Genomic DNA, 12,547 nt, shown 5'->3' on the forward strand with positions numbered 1-12,547 from the left:
CATCTATATCAATGATCTGGATGATAATGTGGTAAATTGGATCAGCAAGTTTGCTGATGATACAAAGATTGGAGGTGTAGTGGACGGTGAGGAAGGTTTTCAAAGCTTGCAGAGGGATTTGGACCAACTAGAAAAATGGGCTGAAAAATGGCAAATGGAATTTAACGCAGACAAGTGTGAGATATTGCACTTTGGAAGGACAAACCAAAGTAGAACGTACAGGGTAAATGGTAGGACTCTGAAGAGTGCAGTTGAACAGAGGGATCTGGGAATACAGGTACAGAATTCCCTAAAAGTGACGTCACAGGTGGATAGGCTCGTAAAGAGTGCCTTTGGTACATTGGCCTTTATAAATCGGAGTATCGAGAATAAAAGTTGGAGTGTTATGGTAAGGTTATATAAGGCATTGGTGAGGCCGAATTTAGAGTATTGTGTACAGTTTTGGTCACCTAGTTACAGGAAGGATGTAAATAAGGTTGAAAGAGTGCAGAGAAGGTTCACAAGGATGTTGCCGGGACTTGAGAAGCTGAGTTACAGAGAGAGATTGAATAGGTTGGGACTTTATTCCCTGGAGCGTAGAAGATTGAGGGGAGATTTGATAGAGGTGTATAAGATTTTGATGGGTATAGATAGAGTGAATGCAAGCAGGCTTTTTCCACTGAGCCTAGGGGAGAAAAAAACCAGAGGGCATGGGTTAAGGGTGAAAGGAGAAAAGTTTAAAGGGAATATTAGGGGCGGCTTCTTCATGCAGAGAGTGGTGGGAGTGTGGAATGAGCTGCCGGATAAAGTGGTAAATGCTTCAACACCTCGATCACTTTTAACATTTAAGAAAAACTTGGACGGGTTCATGGATGAGAGGGGTGTGGAGGGATATGGTCCAGGTGCAGGTCAGTGGGACTCGGCAAAAAATGGTTCGGCACAGACAAGAAGGGCCAAAAGGCCTGTTTCTGAGCTGTAATTTTCTATGGTTCTATGGATGTGTTGTTCAGAGAATCACACAGAATCCGACAGTGCAGAAGAGGTCCTTTATCCCATCGAGTCTGCAATAAAGGCCCTAACCTGCCCACCTAATCCCATTTCCCGGAGCCCGGAATATTATGGTGTGCCAAGTGCTCATCCGAATACATTTTAAAGGATGTGAGGCATCCCGCCTCCACCACCCTCCCGGGCAGCGCATTCCAGACCCTCACCACCCTCTGAACAAAGAACAGTACAGCACAGGAAACAGGCCCTTCGGCCCTCCAAGCCTGTGCCGCTCCTTGGTCCAACTAGACCAATCGTTTGTATCCCTCCATTCCCAGGCTGCTCATGTGACTATCCAGGTAAGTCTTAAACGATGTCAGCGTGCCTGCCTCCACCACCCTACTTGGCAGCGCATTCCAGGCCCCCACCACCCTCTGTGTAAAAAACGTCCCTCTGATATCTGAGTTATACTTCGCCCCTCTCACCTTGAGCCCGTGACCCCTCGTGATCGTCACCTCCGACCTGGGAAAAAGCTTCCCACTGTTCACCCTATCTATCCCCTTCATAATCTTGTACACCTCTATTAGATCTCCCCTCATTCTCCGTCTTTCCAAGGGGAACAACCCCAGTCTACCCAATCTCTCCTCATAGCTAAGACCCTCCATACCAGGCAACATCCTGGTAAACCTTCTCTGCACTCTCTCCAATGCCTCCACGTCCTTCTGGTAGTGCGGCGACCAGAACTGGATGCAGTACTCCAAATGTGGCCTAACCAGCGTTAGGGTAAAAAAGCTTTCCCTCACATTCCCCCCCTAAACCTCCCCCCCTCACCTTGAACCCGTGTCCCCCTCGTGACTGACCCTTCAACTCAGGGGAACAGCTGCTCCCTATCCACCCTGTCCGTGTCCCTCATAATCTTCAACACCTCGATCAGGTCGCCCCTCAGTCTTCTCTGCTCCAATGAAAACAACCCAAGCCTCTCCGACCTCTCTTCATAACTTAAACACTCCGTCCCAGGCAGCGTCCTGGTGAATCTCCTCTGCACCCCCTCCAGTCCAATCACATCCTCCCTATAATGTGGTGACCAGAACTGCACCCAGTGCTCCAGCTGTGGCCTCCCCAAAGTTCGATACAACTCCAACAGGACGTCCCTGCTTCTGTAATCTACACCCCGATTGATAAAGGCCAGTGTGAATATGCCTTTCTCACCTCCCTATTTACCTGCCTTTCCCCCCTCAGAGATCTGTGGACAAACACGCCAAGGTCCCTGTGTCCCACAGAACTTCCCAGTGCCAGACCTTTCAGAGTCTACTGCCTTGTCAAATTACTCCTTCCAACGTGCATCACCTCACACTTTTCAGGGTTAAATTCCACTTATCTGCCCATTTGGAGAGGGTGGCACAGTGGTTGGCACTGCCACCTCACAGCGCCAGGCACCCAGGTTCGATTCCCGGCTCGGGTCACTGTCTGTGTGGAGTTTGCACATTCTCCCCGTGTCTGCGTGGGTTTCCTCCGGGTGCTCCGGTTTCCTCCCACAGTCCAAAGGTGTGCGGGTTAGGTGGATTGGCCGTGCTAAATTGCCCCTTAGTATCAAGGGGACTAGCTAGGGTAAATGCATGGGGTTATGGGGATAGGTGAGATTGTGGTCAGTGTGGACTTGATGGGCTGAATGGCCTCCTTCTGCATGATGCTATCACCATCTCGTCTGTATCTCCCTGTAACCCAAGACACTCAACCTGTTGCGATTATACAGGGCCTTGGTGAGGCCACACCGAGAGTATTGTGTGCAGTTTTGGTCTCCTTTTCTGAGGAAGGATGTTCTTGCTCTCGAGGGAGTGCAGCGAAGGTTTACCAGGCTGATTCCGGGGATGGCGGGACTGATGTATGAGGAGAGATTGACCAGGTTAGGATTGTTTTCACTGGAGTTCAAACCAATGAGGGGGGATCTCAGAGAGACTTATAAAATTCTAACAGGACTAGACAGGGTAGATGCAGGGAGGATGTTCCCGATGGTGGGGGGAGTCCAGAACCAGGGGTCACAGCCTGAGGATTCGGGGTAGACCATTTAGGACGGAGATGAGGAGACATTTCTTCACCCGGTGAGCCTGTGGAATTCATTCCCACAGGAAGTAGTTGATGCCAAAACATTGAATGTATTGAAGAGGCGGCTGGATAGAGCACTTGGGGCGAACGGGGTCAAAGGTTATGGGGGGAAAGCAGGATTAGGCGATTGAGTTGGATGATCAGCCATGATGGTGATGAATGGGGGAGCAGGCCCGAAGGGCCGAATGGCCTCCTCCTGCTCCTATGTCTATCTGGCGGAGAGGAAATGAGGAATATTTGGGAGAAGTAACACAGATGTGAGACAGTCAGTCCTCCGCAGGGTCACTCCCCTCCCAACTCCTCCCCCCAACCTACCTCCCTCCCCCACGGCCCATCCACCATCTCCAGGGACACAGGTGCCGGGCACTGACCATCTCCAGCGAGAGAGAATCTAACCATCCCCCCTGGACCTTCAATATCATTCCCATCGCTGAATCCCCCCTCCCACTCTCAACATCCTGGGAGTTACCACTGACCAGAAACTGAACTGGACCCAGCCGTATAAACACAGTGGCTCCCAGAGCAGGTCAGAGGCTGGGAATCCTGCGGAGAGTAACTCACCTCCTGACTCCCCCCAAAGCCTGTCCACCATCTACAAGGACACAGTCAGGAGTGTGATGGAACACTCCCCACTCGCCTGGATGGGTGCGGCTCCCAACAACACTCGAGAAGCTCAACACCATCCAGGACAAAGCAGCCCATCTCGATCGACACGCTAACCACAAACACTCACTCCCTCCACCCCCGACGCACAGTGACAGCCGTGTGTACCGTCTACAAGATGCACCGCAGCGACTCACCAAGGCTCCTTAGGCAGCACCTTCCAAACCCACCACCTCTACCATCTAGAAGGACAAGGGCAGCAGATACCTGGGAACACCCCCACCTGGAGGCTCCCCTCCGAGTCACTCACCATCCCGACTTGGAAATATATCGGCTGTTCCTTCACTGTCGCTGGGTCCAAATCCTGGAACTCCCTCCCTAACAGCACTGTGGGTGTACCTACACCACACGGACTGACTAATGTCCAATAACAATCCTGGAACTCCCTCCCTAACAGCACTGTGGGTGTACCTACACCACACGGACTGACTGATGTCCAATAACAATCCTGGAACTCCCTCCCTAACAGCACGGTGGGTGGACCTACACCACACGGGGACTGACTGATGTCCAATAACAATCCTGGAACTCCCTCCCTAACAGCACTGTGGGTGTACCTACACCACACGGGGACTGACTGATGTCCAATAACAATCCTGGAACTCCCTCCCTAACAGCACTGTGGGTGTACCTACACCACACGGGGACTGACTGATGTCCAATAACAATCCTGGAACTCCCTCCCTAACAGCACTGTGGGTGTACCTACACCTCAGGGACTGCATTGGGTTCAAGATGGCGGCTCACCTGCCACTCTGTTTTGTGGAGGAGGTTACAGAGATCATAGAATCTCTACAGTGCAGGATGAGGCCATTCGGCCCATTGAGTCTGCACCAATCACAATCCCACCCAGGCCCTATCCCTGGAACCCCATGTATTTACCCTTTCAATCCTCCTGACAGTAAGGGGCAATTTAGCATGGCCAATCAACCTAACCCGCACATCTTTGGAGTGTGGGAGGAAACCGGAGCACCCGGAGGAAACCCACACAGACACGGGGAGAACGTGCAAACTCCACACAGACAGTGACCCGAGCCGGGAATCGAACCCGGGTCCCTGGCGCTGTGAGGCAGCAGCGCTAACCCACTGTGCTACCAGGCCTGTGGGATGTACGGGGCCGGAGGAGGTTACAGAGATAGGGAGGGGTGTAGGGGCTGGAGGACGTTACAGAGATAGGGAGGGGTGTAGGGAGCTGGAGGAGGTTACAGAGATAGGGAGGGGTGTAGGGGCTGGAGGAGGTTACAGAGATAGGGAGGGGTGTAGGAGCTGGAGGGGGTTACAGAGATAGGGAGGGGTGTAGGAGCTGGAGGGGGTTACAGAGATAGGGAGGGGTGTAGGGGCCGGAGGAGGTTACAGAGATAGGGAGGGGTGGAGGGGCTGGAGGAGGTTACAGAGATAGGGAGGGGTGGAGGGGCTGGAGGAGGTTACAGAGATAGGGAGGGGTGTAGGGTCTGGAGGCGGTTACAGGGATAAGGAGGGGTGTAGGGGCTGGAGGAGGTTACAGGGATAAGGAGGGGTGTAGGGACTGGAGGAGGTTATAGAGATAGGGAGGGGTGTAGGGTCTGGAGGCGGTTACAGGGATAAGGAGGGGTGTAGGGGCTGGAGGAGGTTACAGGGATAAGGAGGGGTGTAGGGACTGGAGGAGGTTACAGAGATAGGGAGGGGTGTAGGGGCTGGAGGAGGTTATAGAGATAGGGAGGTGTGTAGTGGCTGGAGGAGGTTACAGAGATAGGGAGGGGTGTAGAGGCTGGAGGAGGTTACAGAGATAGGGAGGGGTGTAGGGGCTGGAGGAGGTTACAGGGAGAGGGAGGGGGTGTAGGGACTGGAGGACGTTACAGATATAGAGAGGGGGTGTAGGGGCTGGAGGTTACAGAGATAGGGAGGGGTGTAGGGGCTGGAGGGGGTTACAGAGATAGGGAGGGGTGTAGGGGCTGGAGGAGGTTACAGAGATAGGGAGGGGTGTAGGGGCTGGAGGAGGTTACAGAGATAGGGAGGGGTGTAGGGGCTGGAGGAGGTTACAGAGATAGGGAGGGGGTGTAGGAGCTGGAGGAGGTTACAGAGATAGGGAGGGGTGTAGGGACTGGAGGAGGTTACAGAGATAGGGAGGGGGTGTAGGAGCTGGAGGAGGTTACAGAGATAGGGAGGGGGTGTAGGAGCTGGAGGAGGTTACAGAGATAGGGAAGGGTGTAGGGGCTGGAGGGGGGGGGCGGTTACAGAGTTAGGGAGGGGTGTAGGGGCTGGAGGAGGTTACAGAGATAGGGAGTGGTGTCGGGGCTGGAGGAGGGTACAGAGATAGGGAGGGGTGGAGGGGCTGGAGGAGGTTACAGAGATAGGGAGTGGTGTCGGGGCTGGAGGAGGTTACAGAGATAGGGAGGGGTGGAGGGGCTGGAGGAGGTTACAGAGATAGGGAGGGGTGTCGGGGCTGGAGGAGGTTACAGAGATAGGGAGGGGTGTCGGGGCTGGAGGAGGTGACAGAAATAGGGAGGGGTGTAGGGGCTGGAGGAGGTTACAGAGATAGGGAGTGGTGTCGGGGCTGGAGGAGATTACAGAGATAGGGAGGAGTGTAGGGGCTGGAGGAGGTTACAGAGATAGGGAGTGGTGTCGGGGCTGGAGGAGGTTACAGAGATAGGGAGGGGTGTCGGGGCTGGAGGAGGTGACAGAAATAGGGAGGGGTGTAGGGGCTGGAGGAGGTTACAGAGATAGGGAGTGGTGTCGGGGCTGGAGGAGGTTACAGAGATAGGGAGGAGTGTAGGGGCTGGAGGAGGTTACAGAGCTAGGGAGTGGTGTCGGGGCTGGAGGAGGTTACAGAGATAGGGAGGGGTGTCGGGGCTGGAGGAGGTGACAGAAATAGGGAGGGGTGTAGGGGCTGGAGGAGGTTACAGAGATAGGGAGCGGTGTCGGGGCTGGAGGAGGTGACAGAGATAGGGAGTGGTGTCGGGGCTGGAGGAGGTTACAGAGATAGGGAGGGGTGTCGGGGCTGGAGGAGGTGACATAAATAGGGAGGGGTGTAGGGGCTGGAGGAGGTTACAGAGATAGGGAGGGGTGTAGGGGCTGGAGGAGGTTTCAGAGATAGGGAGGGGTGTCGGGGCTGGAGGAGGTTATAGAGATAGGGAGTGGTGTCGGGGCTGGAGGGGGTTACAGCGATAGGGAGCGGTGTCGGGGCTGGAGGAGGTTACAGAGATAGGGAGGGGTGTAGAGGCTGGAGGAGGTTACAGAGATAGGGAGTGGTGTCGGGGCTGGAGGAGGTTACAGAGATAGGGAGGGGTGTAGAGGCTGGGGGAGGTTACAGAGATAGGGAGTGGTGTCGGGGCTGGAGGAGGTTACAGAGATAGGGAGGGGTGTAGAGGCTGGAGGAGGTTACAGAGATAGGGAGGGGTGTAGGGACTGGAGGAGGTTACAGAGATAGGGAGGGGTGTAGGGGCTGGAGGAGGTTACAGAGATAGGGAGGGGTGTAGGGGCTGGAGGAGGTGACAGAGATAGGGAGGGGTGTAGGGACTGGAGGAGGTTACAGAGATAGGGAGGGGTGTAGGGGCTGGAGGAGGTTACAGAGATAGGGAGTGGTGTCGGGGCTGGAGGAGGTGACAGAGATAGGGACGGAATAGCCGATTCTGGAGATCACGGCGACGTGTGTGATGGTTCCAGCAGTCGATGAGCTGAGTCGGGGTGCAGTCGGGGATGTTACGGAGCCTTCTGTATTATCCACAAAGTGAGTATCGGAACCTGAAGAAATGCTGTGGGTTTGGGATGGCCGCTGTCTCCGCTGAGGTTCTTCAATCTGAATTCTCTTTTATCCTCACAGCGAGCTGTCCAGATTGTGCTCTTCATGGTCGCTCTGCTCTCGGTCCCTGTCCTACTCCTCGGGAAACCCCTCTACCTCTACTACCAACACAGGAACACCTACCGCACCTGTCGGGTACGTATCAGACACTGCGTCACGCCCGCAGCAGGGAAGAAGCTGTTCTTGAGTCGGTCGGTGCGTGACCTCAGACTTTTGTATCTTTTTCCCGACGGAAGAAGGTGGAAGAGAGAATGTCCGGGGTGTGTGGGGGGGGTCCTTGATTATGCCGGCTGCTTTTCCCCGAGGCAGCGGGAAGTGTAGACAGAGTCAATGGATGGGAGGCTGGTTTGCGTGATGGATTGGGCTACATTCACAACCCTTTGTAGTTCCTTGTGGTCTTGGGCAGAGCAGGAGCCCCATACCGAGCTGTGATACAACCAGAAAGAATGCTTTCTATGGGGCATCTGTCGAAGACTCAAGAACAGCTTCTTCCCTGCTGCTGTCAGACTTTTGAATGGAACTACCTTATATTAAGTTGATCTTTCTCTCCACCCTAGCTGTGAATGTAACACTACATTCTGCACTCTCTCCTTTCCTTCTCTATGAACGGTATGCTTTGTCTGAATCACGCGCAAGAAACAATACTTTTCACTGTATCCCAGTACAGGCGACAATAATAAAACAGATCAAGAGCATTCACTGAGTTTGTGGATTACGAATCTCGCGGTAACATCCCGTGGCATCGCCGCCCCATAACGCTCTACGCTCATCTCGCTCTCCTCTTAGAAACCCTACAGCACAGAAAGAGGCCATTCGGCCCATCGAGTCTGCACCGACCACAATCCCACCCAGGCCCTACCCCCATACCCCTACATATTTACCCACTACTCCCTCTAACCTACGGACACTAAGGGGCAATTTTAGCGTGGCCAATCAACCTAACCCACACATCTTTCGGACTGTGGGAGGAAACCGGAGCTCCCGGAGGAAACCCACGCAGACACGAGGAGAATGTGCAAACTCCACACAGACAGTGACCCGAGCCGGGAATCGAACCCGGGTCCCTGGAGCTGTGAAGCAGCAGTGCTAACCACTGTGCTACCGTGCCGCCCTCCATGTCCTTCCCCCCGGAGAATTCCGACGCAAAGTACTCCTGACTAACTCAGAAGTCACACTTAATTTCCTGCATCTCCTGAGTTCACCTTGTCGAGGCAATGGCGGAGTTGAGTCGATGAAGGTGTGCAGGATGTCTGTACAGAGTAAAATACTAAAGGGGGTAACAGCTGGGCAGGGTCCCTTTAAAAACTGATTGCGACAGTGCCTGCAGAAGCTGCCTTTGTTCCAAGCTGAGATTTTTAAAATGCACAGCACCCAAACCGCAGCATTAGTTCCAGACCAAAAGCTTTGGTAACAGACTGTAGGCAGTTGCATTTTGATCGCATATCAGAGTCAAAAAAGCACTAAGAATCACAGAATCCTACAGTGCAGAAGAGGCCCATCGAGTCTCCACTGATGCAAGAAAGTCTCTAACCCGCCCACCATTCCCAGCCCGGAGCCCTGAATGTTCCGACGCGCCAAGTGCTCATCCAGGTGCTTTTTAAAGGATGTGAGGCCTCCCGCCTCCACCACCCTCCCGGGCAGCGCATTCCACACCCTCACCACCCTCTGGGGAAAAAAGCTTTCCCTCACATCCCCCCTAAACCTCCCCCCCCCCTCACCTTGAACCCGTGTCCCCCTCGTGACTGACCCTTCAACTCAGGGGAACAGCTGCCCCCTATCCACTCTGTCCGTGTCCCTCATAATCTTCAACACCTCGATCAGGTCACCCCCTCAGTCTTCTCTGCTCCAATGAAAACAACCCAAGCCTCTCCGACCTCTCTTCATAACTTAAACACTCCGTCCCAGGCAGCGTCCTGGTGAATCTCCTCTGCACCCCCTCCAGTCCAATCACATCCTTCCTATAATGTGGTGACCAGAACTGCACCCAGTGCTCCAGCTGTGGCCTCCCCAAAGTTCGATACAACTCCAACAGGACGTCCCTGCTTCTGTAATCTACACCCCGATTGATAAAGGCCAGTGTGAATGTGCCTTTCTCACCACCCTATTTACCTGCCTTTCCCCCCTCAGAGATCTGTGGACAAACACGCCAAGGTCCCTGTGTCCCACAGAACTTCCCAGTGCCAGACCTTTCAGAGTCTACTGCCTTGTCAAATTACTCCTTCCAACGTGCATCACCTCACACCTTTTAGGGTTCACACTCGGCTAACAAACTATGAATTTAAGGAAGACACTCGGCCATCAGCAGCCTATCAGATTTGAATTTACTATAGAGTCACAGAGGTTTACAGCATGGAAACAGGCCCTTCGGCCCAACTTGTCCATGCCGCCCCTTTCTTCAACCCCTAAGCTAATCCCAATTGCCTGCGTTTGGCCCATATCCCTCTATACCCATCTTACCCATGTAACTGTCTAAATGCTTTTTAAAAGACAAAATTGTACCCGCCTCTACTACTGCCTCTGGCAGCTCGTTCCAGACACTCACCACCCTCTGTGTGAAAAAATTGCCCCTCTGGACACTTTTGTATCTCTCCCCTCTCACCTTAAACCTATGCCCTCTAGTTTTAGACTCCCCTACCTTTGGGAAAAGATATTGACTATCTCGCTGATCTGTGCCCCTCATTATTTTATAGACCTCTATAAGATCACCCCTCAGCCTCCAACGCTCCAGAGAAAATAGTCCCAGTCTATCCAGCCTCTCCTTATAACTCAATCCATCAAGTCCCGGTAGCATCCTAGTAAATCTTTTCTGCACTCTCTCTAGTTTAATAATATCCTTTCTATAATAGGGTGACCAGAACTGTATACAGTATTCCAAGTGTGGTCTTACCAATACAGTAAGAAGTCTCACAACACCAGGTTAAAGTCCAATAGGTTTATTTGGTAGCAAATACCATAAGCTTTCGGAGCAGAGCTCCTTTGTCAGATGGAGTGGAAATCTGCTCTCAAACAGGGCATAGAGACACAAAATCAAGTTACAGAATACTGATTAGAATGCAAATCTCTACAGCCAACCAGGTCTTAAATGTACAGACAATGTGGGTGGAGGGAGCATTCAACACAGGTTAAAGAGATGTGTATTGTCTCCAGACAGAACAGATTTCCACTCCATCTGACGAAGGAGCTCTGCTCCGAAAGCTTATGGTATTTGCTACCAAATAAACCTGTTGGACTTTAACCTGGTGTTGTTAAACTTCTTACTGTGTTTACCCCAGTCCAACGCCAGCATCTCCACATCATGCTTACCAATACATACAGAGTCATACAGGTTTACAGCATGGAAACAGGCCCTTCGGCCCAACTTGTCCATGCCACCCCTTTTTTTTAACCACTAAGCTAGTCCCAAATGCCCGCGTTTGGCCCATATCTCTCTATACCCATCTTACCCATGTAACTGTCTAAATGGTTTTTAAAAGACAAAATTGTACCCGTCTCTACTACTGCCTCCGACAATTCTCTCTGGAATGCTGAAGCCAGGTGTGCTTTGTGGACGCATCAACTCACTCAGCAGCCGTTTGATGAGCACACATTTGAACAAAAAGTTTGAAAATCATGAAGATACAGAAGCTGTTTATTGAGAAATATATTGTAGCGCTCCTTAGAGAGATGATGACGGCAAGACCATACAATGTTTAGATAGCCCTATGGTTGTAGTCTCAGAATCTCCATTTCTCACTCATCGTTCATGAGAGATAAATGTAGGTTATCACTACATTTAGTGATAGAAGAGGAAGTATTTCTGAGTGCTTCCAGAGTGTGTTTGTCAACCACAGAGCAAGGACTGGAGTTCAAATTACAACCTTCAGGAAGGATAAAGATGGAACTATCTATAATGAGGAAGTGGAGGGGGTGGGGAGAGATAAAATATCATTTACATTTGACAACACGATCAACTCATGCGAAAGCCAATGGGAAAGTCCTCCCCCTTGACCATGAATAATTACTGCAGCAGAATTAAATTACTGAATTAAATATTTGAAATTCATGGAAGCACAGTGAAATCTGTCTCATTCTTTGACAGTTTCATGTCAAGTCATTTCAAACAAAGCAGAGCTCTATATCTTCAAAAATACAATCACTATTTGACTGGACTTGCGGATAGCGAAGAGCATTGTCGGGCAATACAGCAGGATATAGATAGGCTGGAAAATTGGGCGGAGAGGTGGCAGATGGAGTTTAATCCAGATAAATGCGAAGTGATGCATTTTGGAAGAAATAATGTAGGGAGGAGTTATACAATAAATGGCAGAGTCATCAGGAGTATAGAAACACAGAGGGACCGAGGTGTGGAAGTCCACAAATCCTTGAAGGTGGCAACACGGGTGGAGAAGGTGGTGAAGAAGGCATATGGTGTGCTTGCCTTTATAGGACGGGGTATAGAGTATAAAAGCTGGAGTCTGATGATGCAGCTGTATAGAACGCTGGTTAGGCCACATTTGGAGTACTGCGTCCAGTTCTGGTCGCCGCACTACCAGAAGGACGTGGAGGCGTTAGAGAGAGTGCAGAGAAGGTTTACCAGGATGTTGCCTGGTATGGAGGGCCTTAGCTATGAGGAGCGATTGGGTAGACTGGGGTTGTTCTCCCTGGAAAGACGGAGAATGAGGGGAGATCTAATAGAGGTGTACAAGATTATGAAGGGGATAGATAGGGTGAACGGTGGGAAGCTTTTTCCCAGGTCGGAGGTGACGATCACGAGGGGTCACAGGCTCAAGGTGAGAGGGGCGAAGTATAACTCAGATATCAGAGGGACGTTTTTTACACAGAGGGTGGTGGGGGCCTGGAATGCGCTGCCAAGTAGGGTGGTGGAGGCAGACACGCTGACATCGTTTAAGACTTACCTGGATAGTCACATGAGCAGCCTGGGAATGGAGGGATACAAACGATTGGTCTAGTTGGACCAAGGAGCGGCACAGGCTTGGAGGGCCGAAGGGCCTGTTTCCTGTGCTGTACTGTTCTTTGTTCTTTGACTTGGAAAAATACTTT

At 51.9% G+C, this 12,547-nt stretch overlaps 1 protein-coding gene across 1 annotated transcript in view; it reads left to right on the forward strand.

Moving 5' to 3' along the window:
- LOC144489489 (V-type proton ATPase 116 kDa subunit a 2-like) overlaps nucleotides 1-12,547 on the forward strand; it is a 34,380-nt gene that overhangs the window by 6,216 nt on the left and 15,617 nt on the right. The window contains exon 5 of the mRNA XM_078207350.1: nucleotides 7,529-7,642. Coding sequence (XP_078063476.1) covers nucleotides 7,529-7,642 — 114 coding nt within the window. The remainder of the gene's footprint in view (nucleotides 1-7,528; nucleotides 7,643-12,547) is intronic.

This window comes from Mustelus asterias, unplaced genomic scaffold (assembly GCF_964213995.1).
Source record: "Mustelus asterias unplaced genomic scaffold, sMusAst1.hap1.1 HAP1_SCAFFOLD_2234, whole genome shotgun sequence".
NCBI classification, from domain to species: domain Eukaryota; kingdom Metazoa; phylum Chordata; class Chondrichthyes; order Carcharhiniformes; family Triakidae; genus Mustelus; species Mustelus asterias.